The following is a 21,304-nucleotide window of genomic DNA, read 5'->3' as shown; positions in this document are numbered from 1 at the left end:
CTCTGCTAGCTTCACTCTTCTGCAGCTTCCTCTTTCAGCATTTGAAGCATTGAATAGAGTTAGAGTCTTTCCCTGGATTGTGCTTTGGCTTTAGGGAATGTTGTGGCTGGCTTGATCTTCTATCCAGAGTTCTCAAACATTCTCCATATTAGCAATCAGAGTGTTTTACTTTCTTACTACTAATGTGACTACTGGAGTAGCACTTAACTTCCTTCAAGAACTTTTTCTTTCAGTTTATAACTTGGCTAACTGTTTGACCCAAGAGGCTTATCTTTTGGCCTATTGCAGCTTTTGATGTAACTTTCTCACTAAGCTTGAACAGAGGTTCGTGGCATTGTACAGGAGGCAATGATCAAGACCATACATAAGGGGAAAAAAATAAAAAAGGCAAAACGGTTGTCTGAGAAGGCCTTACAAATAGCTGAGGAAAGAAGAGAAGTTAAAGGCAAAGGAGAAAAGGAAAGATATACCCATGTGAATGCAGAGTTCTAAAGAATATCAAGGAGAGATAAGAAAGACTTCCTCAGTGGTCAATGCAAAGAAATACAGGAAAATAACAGAATGGAAAAGACTAGAGATCTCTTCAACAAAATTAGAGATGCTAAGGGAATATTTCATGCAAAGATTGCGCAATAAAGGGCAGAAAGAGTATGGACCTAACAGAAGCAGAAGATATTAAGAAGAGGTGGCAAGAATACACAGAACTGTACAAAAAAGATCTTAATGACCCAGATAGCCACAGTGGTGTGATCACTAACCTAGAACCAGACATCCTGGAATGCAAAGTCAAGGGGCCTTAAGCAGCATCACTACAGACAAAGCTAGTGACAGTGATGGGATTCCAGCTGAGCTATTTCAAGTCCTAAAAGATGATGCTGTGAAAGTGTTGGACTCAATATACCAGCGAATTTGGAAAGCTCAGCAGTTTCCACAGTACTGGAAAAGGTCAGCTTTCACTCTAATCCCAAAGAAAGGCAATGCGAAAGAATGTTCAAACTACAGCACAGTTGAACTCATCTCACATGCTAGCAAAGTAATTTCAAAATTTTCCAACCAGGCTTCAGCAGCACGTGAACAAGGAATTCCAGCAGTTCAAGCTGGATTTAGAAAAGGCAGAGGAACCAGAGATCAAATTGCCAACATCCGCTGGAGCAAAGAAAAAGCAAGAGAGTTCCAGAAATATATCTACTTGTCTTTTATACACTACACCAAAGCCTTTGACTGAGTGAATCACGGAAAACTGTGGAAAATTCTTAGAGATGGGAATACTAAACAACCTTACCTGCCTCCTAAAAATCTAAATGCAGGTGAAGAAGCAATACTTAGAACCAGACATGGAACAGCAGATTGTTTGCAAATTGGAAAAGGGGACCGTCAAGGCTGTATATTGTTCCCCTGCTTATTTAACTTATATGCAGCGTTCAGTTCAGTTCAGTCTCTCAGTTGTCTCCAGCTCTTTGCTACCCCATGAATCACAGCACACCAGGCCTCCCTATCCATCACCAACTCTTGGAGTTCACTCAAACTCATATCCATCAAGTCAGTGATGCCATCCAGCCACCTCATTCTCTGTTGTCCCCTTCTTCTCCTGCCCCCAATCCCTCCCAACATCAGAGTGTTTTCCAACGAGTCAACTCTTCCCATGAGGTGTCCAAAGTATTGGAGTTTCAGCTTTAGCATCAGTCCTTCCAATGAGCACCAGGACTGATGTCCTTTAGAATGGATTGGTTGGATCTCCTTGCAATCCAAGGGACTCTCAAGAGTCTTCTCCAGCACCACAGTTCAAAAGCATCAATTCTTCGGTGATCAGCTTTCTTCACAATCCAACTCTCACATCCATAAATGACCACTGGAAAAACCATAGCCTTGTCTAGACGGACCTTTGTTGGCAAAGTAATGTCTCTGCTTTTTAATATGCTGTCTAGTTTGCTCATAACTTTCCTTCCAAGGAGCAAGCGTCTTTTAATTTTATGGCTGCAATTAGCATCTGCAGTGATTTTGGAGCCCCCAAAAATAAAGTCTAACACTGTTTCCACTGTTTCCCCATCTATTTCCCATGAATGATGGGACCAGTTGCCATGATCTTAGTTTTCTGAATGTTGAGCTTCAAGTCAACATTTTCACTCTCCTCTTTCACTTTCATCAAGAGGCTTTTTAGTTCCTCTTCACTTTCTGCCATAAGGGTGGTGTCATCTGCCTATCTGAGGTTATTGATATTTCTCCCAGCAATCTTGATTCCAGCTTGTGCTTCTTCCAGCCCAGCGTTCCTCATGATGTATTATGCATATAAGTTAAATAAGCAGGGTGACAATATACAGCCTTGATGTACTCCTTTCCCTATTTGGAACCAGTCTGTTCTTCCATGCCCAGTTCTAACTGTTACTTCCTGACTTGCATACAGGTTTCTCAAGAGGCAGGTCAGGTGGTCTGTTATTCCCATCTCTTTCAGAATTTTCCACAGTTTTTTGTGATCCACACTGTCAAACCCTTTGGCATAGTCAATGAAGCAGAAATAGATGTTTTTCTGGAACTCTTTTGCTTTTTCCATGATCCAGCTGTTGTTGGCAATCTGATCTCAGGTTCCTCTGCCTTTTCTAAAACCAGCTTGATCATCTGGAAGTTCACGGTTCACGTATTGCTGAAGCTTGGCTTGGAGAATTTTGAGCATGAATTTACTAGCATGTGAGATGAGTGCAATTGTGCGATAGTTTTTGGCATTGCCTTTCTTTGGGATTGGAATGAAGACTGACCTTTTCCAGTCCTGTGGCCATTGCTGAGTTTTCCAAATTTGATGGCATATTGAGTGCAGCGCTTTCATAGCATTATCTGTCAGGATATGAAATAGCTCAGTTGGAATTCCATCACCTCCACTAGCTTTGTTTGCAGTGATGCTTTCTAAGGCCCACTTGACTTCCCATTCCAAGAGGTCTGGCTCTAGGTGAGTGATCACACGTTCGTGGTTATCTTGGTTGTTAAGACCTTTTTGTACAGTTCTTCTGTGTATTCTTGCCACCTCTTCTTAATATCTTCTGCTTCTGTTAGGTCCATAACATTTCTGTCCTTTATCGAGCCCATCTTTGCATGAAATGTTCCCTTGGTATCTCTAATTTTCTTGTAGAGATCTCTAGTCTTCCCTATTCTACTTTTTTCATCTGTTTCTTTGCATTGATCACTAAGGAAGGCTTTCTTATCTCTCCTTTCTATTCTTTGGAACTCTACATTCAGATGCTTATATCTTTCCTTTTCTCCTTTGCTTTCCGCTTCTCTTCTTTTCACAGCTTTTTGTAAGGTCTCCCCTGACAGCCATTTTGCCTTTTTGCATTTCTTTTCCATGGGGATGGTGTTGGTCCCTGTCTCCTGTACAGTGTCACGAACCTCCACCCATTGTTCATCAGGCACTCTATCTATGAGATCTAGTCCCTTAAATCTATTTCTCACTTCCACTGTATAATCATAAGGGATTTGTTTTAGGTCGTATCTAAATGGTCTAGTGGTTTTCCCTACTTTCTTCAGTTTCAGTCTGAATATGGCAGTAAGGAGTTCATGATCTGAGCCTCAGTCAGCTTCTGATCTCGTTTTTGCTAACTGTATACAGCTACTCCATCTTTGGCTGCAAAGAATATAATCAATCTGATTTTCGTGTTGACCATCTGGGGATGTCCATGTGTAGAGTCTTCTCTTGTGTTGTTGAAAGAGGGTGTTTGCTATGACCAATGCGTTCTCTTGGCAAAAGTCCATTAGCCTTTGCCCTGGTTTGTTCCGTGCTCCAAGGCCAAATTTGCCTGTTACTCCAGGTGTTTCTTGACTTCCTACTTTTGCATTCCAGTCCCCTATAATGAAAAGGACATCTTTTTTGGGTGTTAGTTCTAAAAGGTCTTGTAGATCTTCATAGAACCGTTCAACTTCAGCTTCTTCAGCGTTACTGGTTGGGGCATAGGCTTGGATTACTGTAATATTGAATGGTTTGCCTTGGAAATGAACAGAGATCATTCTGTCGCTTTTGAGATTTCATCCAAGTACTGCATTTCTGACTATTTTGTTGACCATGATGGCTACTCTATTTCTTCTAAGGGATTCCTGCCCACAGTAGTAGATATAATTTCATCTGATTTAAATTCTTCCATTCCAGTCCATTTTAGTTCACTGATTCCTAGAAGGTCTACGTTCACTCTTGCCATCTCCTGTTTGACCACTTCCAATTTGCCTTGATTCATGGTTCCTATGCAATATTGCTCTTTACAACATTGGACCTTGCTTCTATCACCAGTCACATGTACATCCTATATGCAGAGTACATCATGTGAAATGTCAGGCTGGAGGAAACACAAGGTGGAATCACGATTGCTGGGAGAAATATTAATAACTTCACATACGCAGATGACACCACCCTTATGGCAGAAAGCGAAGAAGAACTGAAGAGCCTCTTGATGAAAGTGAAAGAAGAGAATGGGTGGCTTAAAACTCAATATATAAAACCTAAGGTCATGGCATGCAGTACCATCACTTCTCAGCAAATAGTTGGGGAAACAATGGAAAAAGTGATAGACTTTATATTCTTGGATCCCACAATCACTTCAGATGGTGACTGCAGTCATGAAATTTATAAAAGTTTGCTCCTTGGAAGAAAACTTATGACCAGCCTAGACAGCATATTAAAAAGCAGAAACATTACTTTCCACCGGAAGTCCGTCTAGTCAAAGCTGTGGTTTTTCAAGTAGTCATGTATGGATGTGAGAGTTGGAGTATAAAGAAAACTGAGCACAAAAGAATTGATGCTTTAGAACTGTGGTATTGGAGAAGTCTCTTGAGAGTCTCTATGATTGCAAGGAGATCCAACCAGTCCATCCTAAAGGAAATCAGTCCTGAATATTTATTGGAAGGCTGTTGCTGAAGCTCCAATATTTCAGTCATCTGATGCGAAGAACTGACACATTTGAAAAGACCCTCTTAATGGGAAAGACTGAAGGCAGGGGGAGAAGGGGACGACAGAGGATGAGATGGTTGGATGGCATCACTGACTTGATGGATATGAGTTTGAGCAAGCTCCGGCAGTTGGTGATGGACAGGGAAGCCTGGTGTGCTGTGGTTCATGGGGTCTCAAAGAGTCGGCACAACTGAGCGACTGAACTCAACTGAATATTTGAATATATCCTTCAAAACATGATGGAATTGCATGAATTTGTATTTATGTAACTAGTGATATCTTCAGTATTTCATTCTGCTTCTTATTTTTTCACTAAGCCATGTATTTTTTGGATCTATTCATGTTGCTTTGTGTACCTCTAACCTATTGCTCCTTTTCTTGTTGTTCAGTTATTAATTGTGTCCTACTCTTTGGGACTCCATGAACTGTAGTATGCTAGGCTCCTCTGTCCTCCACTGTCTCCCGGAGTTTTCTCAAATTCCTGTCCATTGAGTCGGTGATGCTCTCTAAGGACCTCATCCTCTGCCATCCCCTTCTCCTTTTGCCTTCTGTGTTTCCCACAATCAGAGACTTTTCCAATGAGTCGGCTCTTCGTAGCAAGTGGCCAAAGTATTGGAGCTTCAACTACATGAACAGTTCTTCCAATGAATATTTAGGTTTGATTTCCTTTAGGATTGACTGGTTTGATTTCCTTGCTATCCAGGAGACTCTCGAGAGTCTTCTTTAGCACCACAAGCAGAAGGCATCAATTCTTTGGTGCTCAGCTTTATTTATGGACCAACTCTCACATACGTACATGACGACTGGAAAAGCCATAGCTTTGATTATATGGACCTTGGTTGGCAAAGTGATGTCTCTGCTTTTTAACATCCTATGTGGGTTTGTCATAGCTTTCCATCCAAGGAGCAAGAGTCTTTTAATTTCATGGCTGCACTCACTGTCCACAGGGATTTTGGACCCCAAGAAAAGAAAATCTGTCTGCTTCCACTTTTTCCTCTTCTATTTGGCATGAAGAGATGGGACCAGATGCTATGATCTTAGTTTTTTGAATGTTGTGTTTTAAGCCAGCTTTTTCACTCTCCTCTTTCACCCTCATCAAGTCTCTTTAGTTCCTCTTCAATTTTTGTCATTAGATTTGTATCATCTGCATATCTGAGGTTATTGATATTTCTTCCGGCAATCTTTTTTTTATTATTATTTTAATTGGTGGCTAATTACTTTACTGTATTGTCTTTGCCATACATTGACATGAATCTGCCCCGGGTGTACATGTGTTCCCCATCTTGAACCCCCCTCCCACCTCCCTCCCCATCCCATCCCTTGATTTCAGCTTGCGATTCATCCAGCCAAACATTTTGCACAGATGTACTCTGCTTAAGTTAAATAAGCAGGGTGACAGTACAGCCTTGACTTATTCCTTTTCCCAATTTGGAACCCGTCCATGTCCTGTTCTACCTTGCTTCTTCACCCTTATACTGGTTTCTCAGGAGACAGGTAATGTGGTCTGGTACTCCCGTCTCTTTTAGAATTTTCCAGTTTGTTTTCATCCACACAGTCAAAGGCCTTAATTTAGTCAATGAAGCAGAAGTTCTTCTGGAACTCTTTTGCTTTCTCCATGATCCAGTGAATAATGGCAATTTGATCTTTGGTTCCTTTGCCCTTCAAAACCCTGCTTGTACATCTGGAAGTTCTTGGTTCGTGTACTGCTGAAGCCTAGCTTGAAAGATTTTGAACAAAACCTTGCTAGGATATGAAATGAGCACAATTGTACAGTAGTTTGAACATTCTTCACTTGTCCTTCTTTGGGATTTGAATGATAACTAACCTTTTCCAATGCTGTGGCCACTGCTGAGTTTTCCAAATTTGTGGCATATTGAGTGCAGCACTTTAACATCATCATATTTTAGGATTTGAAATAGTTCAGCTAGAATTCCATCATCTCCACTAACTTTTTTTGTAGTAATACTTCTAAGGCTTACTTGTCTTCACATTTCAGGATGCCTGGCTCTAGTTGAATGACCACACCATTGTGGTTATCTGGGCCATTAAGATCTTTCTTGTACAATTCTTGTGTATGTTCTTGCCACCTCTTCTTAACCTCTTCTGCTTCTGTTAGGTCCTTACTGTTTCTGTCCTTTGTCGTGCCCATCCTTGCAAGAAATTTGCCCTTGATATCACTAATTTTCTTGAAGAAATCTCTAGTCTTTCGCATTCTATTGTTTCCCTCTATTTCTTTGCATTGTTCATATAAGAAGACCTTCTTATCTCTCCTTGCTATCCTCTGGAGCTCTGTGTTCAATTGAGTATATCTTTCCCTTTCTCCCTTGTCTTTCACTTATCTTCTTTTCTCAGCTATTTGTAAAGCCTTCTCAGACAACCACTTTGCCTTGAATTTCTTTTCCTAGGGGGTGGTTTTGGTCACTGCCTCCTGGTGCAGTTTTACCAACCTTCATCCATAGTTCCTCAGACACTCCGTCTACCAGATCTAATTCCTTGAATCTATTTGTCACCTCTACTGTGTAGTCATAAGGAATTTGATTTAGGTCATACCTGAATGGCCTAGTTTTCCCTACTTTCTTCAATTTAAGCCTGAATTTTGAAATAAGGAGCTCATGATCTGAGGCACAGTCAACTCCAGGTCTTGTTTTTACTGACTGTATAGAAGAAGTTCTGCATCTTTGGCTGCAAAGAACTTAATGTGATTTTGGTATTGACTTTCTGGTTATGTCCATGTCTAGAGTCATCTTTTGTGTTGTTGGAATAGAGTCTTTGCTATAACCAGTGTGTTCTCTTATCCTTTGCCCTGCTTCATTTTGTATGCCAAGGCTAAACTTGCCTGTTATTGCAGGTATCTCTTGACCTCCTACTTTTGCATTCCAATAACCTATGATGAAAGGGATATCTTCTTTGATGTTAGTTCTAAAAAGTGTTGTAGGTCTTCATAGAGCTGGTCAACTTTAGCTTCTTCAGCATTAGTGGTTGTGGCATAGACTTGGATTATGTGATGTTGAATGGTTTGCCTTGGATATGAACCAAGATTATTCTGTCGTTACTGAGATTGCCCCCAAGTACTGCATTTCAGACTCTTTTGTTGACCATGACGGCTACTCCATTTCTTCCAAGGGATTCTTGCCCACAGCAGTAGATATAATGGTCATCTGGATTAAATCCACCCATTGCTTCTAATACCTGCTTAATGCTGTACTACATCTTGAATTATCTATTCTCCCTGTGATGGAAATGTTCTGTATTGTATGTGTCCTCTTTAGGACCTATATGAAAACTTATTTGGGCTAGTTTTCAGGAATAGAATTTCTGGATCACGGAGTATACTTTGTTACTTTAATCATGTAGTACCAGATTGATCTCCTGAGTGGTCTCAATCTGTCTATACCCTGTCACCCCCTGCCAGTTGTAACAAATGAGGGTTCTTTTATCCCCAACACCCTAATGACACGTGGCATTTTCTAGCCTTCCAGTTTTTTCCAGTCTTATAGACTTAAAGAAATATCTTGTAGTTTTAATTTTCACTTATGTAATTACCAGTATTTTGAGTGTCTCTTCATGGTTGTATGCCTATTGGATTTCCTATTCTGTAACTTAACTGTTCTTATATTTTGCCCGCTTTTCTATTAGAGCTTTTGTCTTTTTTTCATTGAGTTACAGGAGTCCCTTATATAGTCTAGATAATGATCTGTTGTTATTTTTAGACATTTTATATATTTTCTCCCATTCTGTTATTGATTGATTTTTCAAGTCATTTCCTGTCTCTCGATCTGACATAGTTTGCATTTTCTAGTAACTTTATAGTTTTTCTTCTTACATATAGATATATCTAGATTACACTTTTGCATATGGTAATGCATAGGGATCTAGTTTGATTTTTCTTCATGTATTGATAGTTTCCCCCACACATTTGGTAAGTACTTATATCTTCTGTTCATAATTAATATTGCCACGTTTGTCCTTTTTGAAGTGCCCATTCATACTCAAGTTTGCCTTTGAGCTGTGAGCCTTTATCAATGATCTATTTGTATAGTTTTGTACTAGTACTTCAGGCTTTTTTTTTTTTTTTTTTACCCTATGACTTTGGGTATATCTTAACATCTAGTAGAGCAGATCTTCCTTTCTTCACTGTTCTCTTTTAAGATTTATTTAGATATTTATGGGGTTATAGTCTCCTATTTAAATTTAGAATAAATGTATGGAAAATCCATTTTGAAATTTAACTGAAATTGCATTGAATATATATACATTAATTTGGACAATAATTGCCATCTTTATAAAATTAAGTTGCCCCGTCCAAGAGAATGGATGCCTCTTCATTTCATTTCTTTAAGTTGTCTTCAATTTCCTATATTAGAGTTTTAAAGTTTTCTCTGTAAAAGTATCATATATGCTTGGTTAAGCTAATTCCTGGATTCTACATGGTGGTGTTGCCACTGTGAATGGTATTTTCTTTATGGTTATTACTTGTTTAGAGAAACATTTGAATTTTGTAGGTTGACATTTTATATAGAAACCTTACTGAATTCCTCTGATATAAGTTCTAATAGTTTGCTGATTCTTTTGTTTTTTGTTTTTCTTTCTAGAAGATCTCCCATTATCATTTTGTTGGAAAGGTTGTCTTCTAGTAAATGGTGCCAGATACAGCGTTTGACTTTCAATCCTTGTATTTCTCACTTTTCCCTCTCTTTTTTTTTTTTTTTTTATCGTATTGACTAGGATATTTAATGGAGAAGGCAATGGCAACCCACTCCAGGACTCTTGCCTGGAAAATCCCATGGATGGAGGAGCCTGGTAGGCTACAGTCCATGGGGTTGTGAAGAGTTGGACACGACTGAGTGACTTCACTTTCACTTTTCACTTTCAAGCACTGAAGAAGGAAATGGTAACCCACTCCAGTGTTCTTGCCTGGAGAATCCCACGGATGGCGGAGCCTGGTGGGCTGCCGTCTATGGGGTCGCACAGAGTCAAACATGACTGAAGTGACTTAGTAGCAACAGCAGCAGGATATTTAAAAGAGTAGCAGTGATAGATGGGTCCACTTTATCCTGTTTGTGATTTTTAAGTAATGCATTTAGTTTCTCCATTATACATGCCATTCTTTGTAGGCTTTTAATATATAATCTTTACCAAGTTGTGGATGTTTACTTCTGTTCCTAATTCACTAAGGGTTAGCATCATAAATAGAAGTGAACTCAAAAGTATTTTTCTCTGTCAATTCAGATAAATCATTTGATTTTTCTCTTTTAATTTATTCATGTGATGTATTCCTTTGAAATTTTTCAGTGTTGAACTCTGCTTTCTTGAGTTAAATTTACCTGATCAAATGAATATATTTTTGAAAATATTCTGTTGATTCACTAAATAATTTTATTTGAATTTTTGCATCTATATTTCATAAGTGATATTGTATAAATTTTCATCTCTTATAGTTGTCTGTTTGGTTTTAGAATGAAGATTATGCTAGCCTCATAAATAAAATAGACTAATAGTCATTCTTTTTCTAACACTGGAATCAATTGGATAAGATAATTTGTTTCTTGAAAGTTTGGTAGATTTAACTAGCAAATCCCTCTGGACCTGAGGGATTTTTTTTTTTTTTTGGAATTTTTTCACTTCATTTAGGTTTTCCAATGTATTAGCATATTGTTCATAATACTCTCTTTAAAGAAATTTGTTACATTGTTTTTCCTTTTACATTCTGTATTTTGTGTATTTGCCTCTTCCCTTTTTTCCCCCCGATCAATCTTCTCAAAGATCTACCAACCTTTTTAAATAATTAAACTCTAATTTTGTTAATCTTTTCTCTTGTTTAGTTTTTGTTGTGTGTGTGTATGTGGGGGATGATTATCTGCTTATTAATTTCTGTGATTTGTCTTTTTTCTCTATTCTTTTGCTTTCTTCATTGTATTGGATGATTAACTAGTTTACTAATATTTCTTGTTTAATAATAAGTGTACTTAAAGCTGTACATTTCCTTCTTAGTTCTACTTCAACTGTGTCCCACAATTTTGCATTTGTTGTGTTTTCATTATTTTTCAATTTTAAATATTTATGAATTCATTTATGGTTTGCTTTTAACCTAACGTTAATTTAATAATATGGTATTTTGTTTCCTAAAATATACTGACTTTGTCTACTATTCTCTTATTAATTTCTAATGTCATTGTATCATGGTTTAAGAATGCAGACTGTGTGATATAGAACCTTTGGAATTTATTGAGTTTTCCTTTATAGACATTGTTATGATGTCTTTTTAGAAGTGTTCTATTATTTGTCTTGAATGATTTTATGTTCTTTATTTGTTGGATATAGAGTTCTCTGTATATCTAATAACTTGAAATCTGTAGTTGTGCTGTAAAAGTATTCTGTATCTCTATTCATTTTTGTGTTTTGTTTTTGTATGTTTAATCTATCAATTCCTAACTAAAGTGTTAAAATAACCAAGTGTTTCCTTTGTCTCTGCAATTCTGCTATAAGCAAGTACATGAGACAAGATGTATTTTGTCCTGTTCTTTGTTTCTTAATTCTATTTTTCAGATTTTAAAATGCTACTCAAGCTTTGTTCACATTTGTCTAGTATATCTTTCCTATTTTTTCTTATTTTCAACTTGTTTGCTGCTGCTGCTGCTAAGTCACTTCAGTCGTGTCCGACTCTGTGTGATCCCATAGATGGCAACCCACTAGCCTCCCCCGTCCCTGGGATTCTCCAGGCAAGAACACTGGAGTGGGTTGCCATTTCCTTCTCCAATTTGTGAAAGTGAAGTTGCTCAGTCATGTCTGACTCGTAGCGACCCCATGGACTGCAGCCTACCAGGCTCCTCCGTTCAACTTGTTTATATCCCTTTATTTTAGGTATATATCTTTTAGACTGAGTATTGTTGAATATTTGTTTTAATTCTGTCTATAAGTCTGTCTTTTAATTGGTAATCTTAATTGTGTATATTTGTTATAATTTCTCTTATATTAGGACTTATTTCTGGCATTTACTTTTATAATTTCCATTTATGGTACTCTTTTGGGTTTTTTTTCTTTCTACTTCCCATTGGGATAAACCAACTTTTCTCCTGCTTTTTAGAAATTTATGTATTCTATTTTCTTGCATTTTAATGTAAGATCTTAAACTTAAGATCTAATCTCATGTTATTTACCCCTACTGATTTTTACATACACAATAACTGCCACTTCCCTCCAATAAGATTAGTACCTCGTCCGTGTCCTATTTATCTTCTACACACATCTAACCCATCATAGTAACATCATCTAGAATTTTAATCCTTCTTAGAATCCATGTTTCTCTCTCACTTTTATAATTTTTTCATGGTTGATTTAGGAAAAGGGAACACAGATCATCCTAGTTTGCTACCTTGACATAAACTAGAAAAACTGAAAGTTTTGTAGTAAATTAACAGCATTTGTCTTACTTTGAGTTACCCCACTTTAATCACAGGTGATGAGTTGATAACTTAATCAGCATTTTTCTCCACCCCACCCTTCTAACAGGTAGAAAATGTGAAATTACTGGATCGTTATGTAGGTAAGAAACCAGCTAATGGAAGTCTGTATCTTACTGCAACCCACTTGATCTATGTGGAAGCTTCTGGTGCAGCCCGAAAAGAGACATGGGTATGTATGTTCATAAGAAGAAATATCAAAGAGTCTTGAAGAATTTTGTATACATGCTTTCTCACATGGTAGTTTTTTGAAATTGCAGTTAACAGTTAAATTTCTGTAAAACCTTTTCTTCAAAGACTCTATTCTAGGTGGGTCTTTTCATAAATTGAATCATATGATTTCTCTTCCCTCAAGTTGTTGACTATTCAGTTCAATTCAGTCGCTCAGTCCTTTCTGACTCTTTGCGACCCCATGAATCACAGCATGCCAGGCCTCCCTGTCCATCACCAACTCCCGGAGTTCACTCAAACTCATGTCCATCGAGTTAGTGATGCCATCCAGTCATCTCATTCTCTATCGTCCCCGTCTCCTCCCAATCCCTCCGAGCATCAGAGTCTTTTCCAGTGAGTCAACTCACCACATGAGGTGGCCAAAGTATTAGAGTTTCAGTTTTAGCATCAGTCCTTCCAGTGAACACCCAGAATTGATCTCCCCCAGAATGGACTGGTTGGATCTCCTTGCAGTCCAAGGGACTCTCAAGAGTCTTCTCCAGCACCACAGTTCAAAAGCATCAATTCTTCGGCGCTCAGCTTTCTTCACAGTCCAACTCTCACATCCATATATGACCACGGGAAAAACCATAGCCTTGACTAGACGGACTTGTTGACTATAGTCATTTTAAACTATATGAGACTTTTCCTCAATATTTTTAGGTAAAGTGGTCTCTACTTATTTTCAAGATGCCTACTTGGTAAGCATCTTGAAGTAATTTAAAACCTTGCTATACATAAAATGTGGTTCAACAACTAAGAACATCTGTATAACATGGGAGCTTGTTAAAAATGCAGAATCTCAGGCCTAAGATTTTAAATTTCTAACATACTCTCAGGCGATACGGGTGGCCCATGGATTATATTTTGGGTATCAGTAATATAGACCAGCTCTCTGATCTAAGACAGAGTTGTGTGTGTGTGTGTGTGCATTCTTACATCTTTAAATTATATTCTCTAATTTGTTTAGCACTACTAACGTTACTTTACATTACTTTATGCCTTATTTATCCTAAAGTATCATCATTTAATCTTAATCATTAGCTAGATTTATGCTTAGACCCCTGTAAATTGTAAAACATGCTCCTGGTATATGGCATAGCACAGCAATTAATACTAGAGCTAGTGTGTTAAGGGTGAAAGCCCAGCTTCAACATTTACTACCTTTGTAACTTTGGGCAAATTATTTAACTTCTCTGAGGCTCACCCTCATCTGTAAAATAAAGGAAATAATAATGCCTGGTTATAGGAATAAAAAAGTTAATGTTGTGCCTAAAATCATGTCTGGCATATGATAGAGACTATTATATAAATATAAAATGAATTACACATACTATACATTTTTATTAATACTTCCTTTTAAAAATACCATGACTTTTCCCATATGATATTATATCTTGTTCACTTTGGTGTGATGAAAGGATTGAGAAAAGAAGAATCAAGAAAGTTGGTTTTAGCTAGACTCAGTTGTACACTAACTGGCTATATGAACTTGGGCAAGTGACTCGTGTTTTCTGGGTTTCAGTTTCCTCATCTGTAAAAAAATTATAGTAAAGACTCTTTAATTTCTAACAGTTTAGGAACCAGTTCTTTAGTACTATGTCATGAGCGTTGCCCCTTTCTACCTGCATTTACAGACAACATACATCTCCAAATTTTTTTCTACTAGGTATTATTTCAAATCTAATGGACTAGATCGGGAAGGGAGAACTTATGTTAACTTTCTATATGTCAAAGAAGGCACATTTACTCAGTTAGTACTGTTAATGAAGCTCTTTCCAGCCTTAGTCTGCTTCAATTTCTGCCTCTAAGTCCCCAGTTTTTTTGCCTGGCACCTGTTCTCAATGATCAGTGTTTTACTGCTCAAACATAGATCTACCATATTGATCAGGAGGGCTTTGATTTTCCTGAAATTTGATATATTAATTCTTGTTACATTATCAGTAGCTTTTTGGCCCTTCAGAACTGCCGTAACAGGAATTAAGTTTGACAAAATAGTTAAGAGAGGCATTAAGATGAAAAATTCCTTCTTGGAATATGTGAATAGTCCTGCATCTACCCCATTCTTGGATGATGGATATGATTAAAAGATTTCCTGAAAGAGATTTCTTTTCAAAATAAATCGAAGCCGGGGCATAGATTGTGTGAGATGGAGGAAAAGAAAATACAGTGATGATAGGAAGGTCATTCCAGGCACAGGTCAGGAAGTCCAGAAAATGAAAAGAGTACACTTAGGCTTTAGTGGTAGGAAACATCAGAGACACAGATAGGAGGAGAACATCAAAGACTAAAAATGTAAAACCATGATTCCATGGCATTGTGAAATTATAAAGAGAGACTTGCATTATTTGTATACAGTTTCTTGTACCAGTTCCTTTTCCATGCATTTCTTCTTTGCTGCATTAGCATGAGCAGGGATGATGAAACTAAAGATTTAATAATCCTTCATATTTTTAAAAAAAATAAGAGTTATTAACCTGTACTCCCATGGAAAATAACTTTCTTAACTACAGTATAGTGTTTAATTTGTTATTTTAGTCCTTAGTCTTATAGTTTCTACTTATTCCCTGAGGCACTTAGGTAAAAAAATTCCTTCATTTCTTCTTTACTGTCACTAGAGTCTAAGATGTGGAAGATAAATTTTTCTTGTAGTAGTTCTAGTTATATTTTAATTCCAGGACTAGAGTTTTTAGAATTTCTAGATAAATAACCCTGAACAAATTTATACTGCCATGGTTCAAATTCTGTCTGTGCTACTTTTTGGCTGAATGTCCTTTGATGAAGAATTCACTTTTCAGAGCTTTGGTTTCTTCGTTTCTGAAATGGGATTATTATACCTTAAAGCATTGTTACAGGGGTTAAATAGTTAATGATCATGGAACACTTCATGAGCAATAAAGCAAAATACCAATTATTAATCATTTTAACTAGTAATTTGATAGAACAAAAGGAAGTTCTATTTTCCTCTGTGACAATCATTCTAGTATGATTTTTAAACTCCACCAGTCTGGTGGGCTATAGTCCATGGAATTGCAAAAAGTCAGACACAACTCTCTGCATGGACATGACTCTCTGCACAGACACAGTCGGACATGACAACCCAGAGACTAAACAATAACAATAGTTCTAGAAGCCATCTATTCTGAGCCAAATTCACCACAATTGCCCCACAAATCTCTTAACCTTATATCCCTAAGGAGAGAGAAGTTTTATAATACCATAATTTACTTTTCATTGAAAGTGTGAAAGTGATAGTGTTACTCACATGGTTGTGTCTGACTCTTTGCAACACATGGACTGTAGCCCACCAGGCTCCTCTGTCCATGGAATTCTCCAGGCAAGAATACTGGAGTGGATAGCCATTCCCTTCTCCAGGGGATCTTCCCAATGCAGGGATTGAACCTAGGTTTCCTGCATTGCAGGCAGATTTTTACCACTATTTACTTCTGTTTGACAGAAACCCAGTTTTGCCTTACAATGGATGGTTATAGGCTGTAGATATGACCAGTCTCTGGTTATGCTATTAGCATTACTGAGAGTCAAGCACACTGATAGTGATAGATCTAGTGCATGTCTGTGAACTTTGTTGTTGTTGTTCTTTTCTGTTTTGTAGATTGCACTGCACCATATTGCCACTGTGGAGAAATTGCCTGTCACTAGCCTGGGTTGTCCCCTGATGCTTCACTGCAAGAATTTCCGGGTGGCCCACTTTGTTTTAGAATCTGATGCTGTGTGCCGTGAGGTTTATATTTCACTGCTAAAGCTTTCTCAACCAGGTAGTTATTATAGTATTTTTATCTGTTTTAGATAATTTTTTAATTATCCACCCCTCCACCAGAACAGCATAATGGAAGCATCATGGGTTTTCAGTTCAATAGACCTAAATAAATTTGAATCTGGGCTCTGTCTCTTACAGCTCCATGGTATTTGGGCAAGATGTATAACTTTGAAGTCAGCTTCCTCACCTGTGAAAATAGTGATAGTATAAGTTCCCCATGATAGTTGTTTCATGCATTTTCATTCTGTACTTGGTATATTGTAGATGTTTGACTGATGTTACTTCCTTCTTTCTTTCATCTTTAATATCAACTTGTAAATTTTTCTACAGTTTAGGAAGAAAGACTGCTTTGGAGCAAAATTTTTTGTTGTTGCCTTGCAAGCTTTATATATTGCCTATTGTTCCTACCCCTACCTTTGTTTCCAACTAGCAAACTAGGGAAATTTATCAGAGTCCTTAACGCAGTTATCCCTACTTCCTCTGGCCTCACCTTCTCATCTTCTAGCCCAATTCCAGGTAGCTAACCCATAAGCTTCCTCTGGTTTTAGTTTGTGGACTAAAGTCCAAGTTTCTGGATTCGAATTTATATTTCCCTTCACATTTTCTTCTACCTGTGGCCTAGAATGATTTCTTTGACTTTGCTGGTATTGTATTGACAGAGGCTATCTGTTAGCTGGCCCAGCATTTCGTGAAAGGTTTTGGAAGACTCCATCCATCTCTGGAAAAGTTATTTCCAACGTTCAGTTCAGTTTAGTCACTCAGTCATGTCTGACTCTTTGCGACCCCATGAACCGCAGCACGCCAGGACTTCCTGTCCATCACCAGCACGTGGAGTAGACCCAAACACATGTCAGTTGAGTTGGTGATGTCATTCAACCATTTCATCCTCTGTCATCCCCTTCTCCTCCTGCCCTCAGTCTTTCCCAGTATCAGGGTCTTTTCAAATGAGTCAGCTCTTCGCATCAGGTGGCCAAAGTATTGGAGTTTCAGCTCCACCATCAATCCTTCCAGTGAACACCCAGGACTGATTTCGTTTAGGATGGACTGGTTGGATCTCCTTGCAGTCCAAGGAACTCTCAAGAGTCTTCTCCAACACCATAGTTCAAAAGCATCAATTCTTCGGCACTCAGCTTTCTTTAGAGTCCAACTCTCACATCCATACATGACTACAGGAAAAAACATAACCTTGACTAGATGGACTTTTGTTGGCAAAGTAATGTCTTTGCTTTTTAATATGCTGTCTAGGTTGGTCATAACTTTCCTTCCAAGGAGTAAGTGTCTTTAAATTTCATGGCTGCAATGACCATCTGCAGTGATTTTGGAGCCCCCAAAAATAAAATCAGCCACTGTTTCCACGTTTTCCCCAACTATTTCCCATGAATTGATGGGACCGGATGCCATGATCTTAGTTTTCTGAATGTTGAGCTTTAAACCAACATTTTCACTCTCCTCTTTCACTTTCCTCAAGAGGCTCTTTAGTTCTTCTTCGCTTTCTGCCATAAGGGTGGTGTCATCTGCATCTCTGAGGTTTTTGCTATTTTTCCCTGCAATATTGATTGGAGCTTGTGCTTCTTCCAGCCCAACGTTTCTCATGATGTACTCTGCATATAAGTTAAATAAGCAGGGTGACAATATACAGCCTTGACGTACTCCTTTTCGTATTTGGAACCAGTCTGTTGTTCCATGTCCAGTTCTAACTGTTGTTTCCTGACCTGTGTACAGGTTTCTCAAGAGGCAGGTCAGGTGGTCTGGTATTCCCATTTCTTTCAGAATTTTCCACAGTTCATTGTGATCCACACAGTCAAAGGCTTTGGCATAGTCAATAAAGCATAAATAGATGTTTTTCTGGAACTCTCTTGCTTTTTCCATGATCCAGCTGATGTTGGCAATCTAATCTCGGGTTCCTCTGCATTTTCTAAAGCCAGCTTGAACATCTGTAAATTCACGGTTCATGTATTACTGAAGCCTGGCTTGGAGAATTTTGAGCATAACTTTACTAGCGTGTGAGATGAGTGCAATTGTGCGGTAGTTTGAGCATTCTTTGGCATTCCCTTTCTTTGGGACTGGAATGAAGACTGACCTTTTCCAGTCCTGTGGCCACTGCTGAGTTTTCCAAATTTCCTGGCATATTGAGTGCAGCACTTTCACAGCATCATCTTTCAGAATTTGAAATAGCTCAACTGGAATTCCGTCAGCTTCACTACCTTTGTTTGTAGTGATGCTTTCTAAGGCCCACTTGACTTCACATTCCAAGATGTCTGGTTCTAGGTGAGTGATCACACCATCGTGATTATCTTGGTCGTGAAGATCTTTTTTGTACAGTTCTTCTCTGTAGTCTTGCCACCTCTTCTTAATATCTTCTGCTTCTGTTAGGTCCATACCATTTCTGTCCTTTAATGAGCCCATCTTTGGATGAAATACTCCCTTGATATCTCTAATTTTTTTGAAGAGATCTCTAGTGTTTCCCATTCTATTGTTTTTCTCTATTTCTTTGCACTGATCACTGAAGAAGGCTTTCTTATTTCTCCTTGCTATTCTTTGGAACTCTGCATTCAGATGCTTATATCTTTCTTTTTCTCCTTTGCTTTTCGCTTCTCTTCTTTTCACATCTATTTGTAAAGCTTCCTCAGACAGCCATTTTGCTTTTTTGCATTTCTTTTCCTTGAGGATGGTCTTGATCCCTATCTCCTGTATAGTATCATGAACCTCTGTCCATATTTCATCAGGCACTCTCTCCATCAGATCTAGTCTCTTAAATTTATTTCTCACTTCCACTGTATAATTGTCAGGGATTTGATTTTGGTCCTACCTGAATGGTCTAGTGGTTTTCCTCACTTTCTTCAGTCTGAATTTGGCAATAAGGAGTTCATGATCTGAGCCACAATCAGCTCCCGGTCTTGTTTTTGCTGACTTTATAGAGCTTTTGCATCTTTGGCTGCAAAGAATATAATCAATCTGATATCGGTGTTGACCATCTGGGGATGTCCATGCGTAGAGTCTTCTCTTGTGTTGTTGGAAGAGGGTGTTTGCTATGACCAGTGCGTTCTCTTGGCAAAACTCTATTAGCCTTTGCCCTGCTTCATTCTGTACTCCAAGGCCAAATTTGCCTGTTACTCCAGGTGTTTCTTGACTTCCTACTTTTTCATTCCAGTCCCCTATAATGAAAAGGACATCTTTTTTGGGTGTTAGTTCTAAAAGGTCTTGTAGGTCTTCATGGAACTGTTCAACTTCAGCTTCTTCAGCGTTACTGGTTGGGGAATAGACTTGTATTACCGTGATATTGAATGGCTTGCCTTGGAAATGAACAGAGTTCATTCTGTCGTTTAGTTCACCGATTCCTAGAATATCAACGTTCACTCTTGCCATCTCCTGTTTGACCACTTCCAATTTGCCTTGATTCATGGACCTAATATTCCTGGTTCCTATGCAATATTGCTCTTTACAGCATTGGACCTTGCTTCTATCCCCAGTCACATCCACAGCTGGGTGTTGTTTTTGCTTTGGCTCCACCCCTTCATTCTTCCTGGAGTTATTTCTCCACTGATCTCCAGTAGCATATTGGGTACCTACAGACCTGGGTAGTTCATCTTTCAGTGTTTTATCTTTTTGCCTTTTCATACTGTTCATGGGGTTCTCAAGGAAAGAATACTGAAGTGGTTTGCCATTCCCTTCTCCAGTGGCCCACATTCTGTTAGACCTCTCCACCATGACCTGTCCGTCTTGGGTTGCCCTACACAACATGACTTAGTTTCACTGAGTTAGACAAGGCTGTGGTCCATGTGATCAGATTGGCTAGTTGTCTGTGATTGTGATTTCAGTCTGTCTTCCCTGTGTTGCCCTCTCTCAGTGCCTACAGTTTTACTTGGGTTTCTCTTTTATTGTCACATAATCAATTTATTGCCACATAAATTGGTCAAATAAGTTATTGACTATATGTTGAATCTTGTGAAAGGAGGAAGTGGGATTGCCAAGAAGAGATGGCCATTTATCAGCCAGAAGCAGGTTGAGCTGACTAACAAAATGCAAGAATACTGCTAATGTTTTACTATATGTTACATCAAATACTGCAGTAAGTGCATTGAAGATCAGTTAAAAACTTTTGTAAGGACCACTTTTTCAGCATGTGAAAACTGGAAAATTGAGTTCAGTCCATTATCAAGCATTTTACAGGAAACCAGGCAGAATGTTCCTGCTCTGTATTGGGATCATATAAATATTTTTAAAAAAGACTCTGAAGCATTATTTCAGTTCTTATTCCTTGTACACAAATAAAGGCATCCTTGTACAAAAATTATTGTCCTTTTCAGAGGCTGATGACAAATGCTCCCTTAGGGAGAAGAAAATCTAGCCTTTATTGCCTTATTTGGTGTTAAGTTTCATTCATTATTACTTTATTTTCATGCTTATATTTCCTCTATAGAATTACCTGAAGATCTGTATGCTTTTTCATATAATCCCAAGTTCTCAAAAGACATGAGGGAAAATGGATGGAAGCTAATTGACCAAACATCAGACTTTGGACGTATGGGAATTCCTAACAGGTACTGGACCATAACAGATGCCAACAGAAACTATGAGGTAATTTTGTTATTGTTTTCTTTTCACTCACTTAATTAAAACAGAAGTATTTCAGCAAAGTTTTGAAAAGGGAAAGGAACACTCATTATCTCTCCTTTTCATTCAACATTCAGTCATTCAGCAAGATTTTTATTAAATAACTAGTGCATTTAAAACACCAAGTCATCCCTCTGGTTCATCCCAGAGGGATGGGATGGGGAGGGAGTGGGGAACACATGTACACCCGGGGAAGATTCATGTCAATGTATGGCAAAACCAATACAATAATGTAAAGTAATTAGCCTCCAATTAAAATAAATACATTAATAATAAAAAAAATAGATGCAGATAAAACACCAAGTCAGAATTCTCATA

The 21,304-nt window shown here is 38.2% G+C and overlaps 1 protein-coding gene across 1 annotated transcript in view; it reads left to right on the top strand.

The window, feature by feature from the left end:
• Positions 1 to 21,304, top strand: part of MTMR8 (myotubularin related protein 8) — a 194,575-nt gene that overhangs the window by 54,380 nt on the left and 118,891 nt on the right. The window contains 3 exon segments of the mRNA XM_055393229.2: positions 12,434 to 12,556; positions 16,208 to 16,370; positions 20,793 to 20,950. Of these exon segments, the coding sequence (XP_055249204.2) occupies positions 12,434 to 12,556; positions 16,208 to 16,370; positions 20,793 to 20,950 (444 nt within the window).

This window comes from Moschus berezovskii, chromosome X (genome assembly GCF_049115385.1).
Source record: "Moschus berezovskii isolate FMDL1 chromosome X, NW_MosBer_1.0, whole genome shotgun sequence".
NCBI lineage: Eukaryota > Metazoa > Chordata > Mammalia > Artiodactyla > Moschidae > Moschus > Moschus berezovskii.
This window is presented reverse-complemented; position numbering and strand designations above follow the sequence as displayed.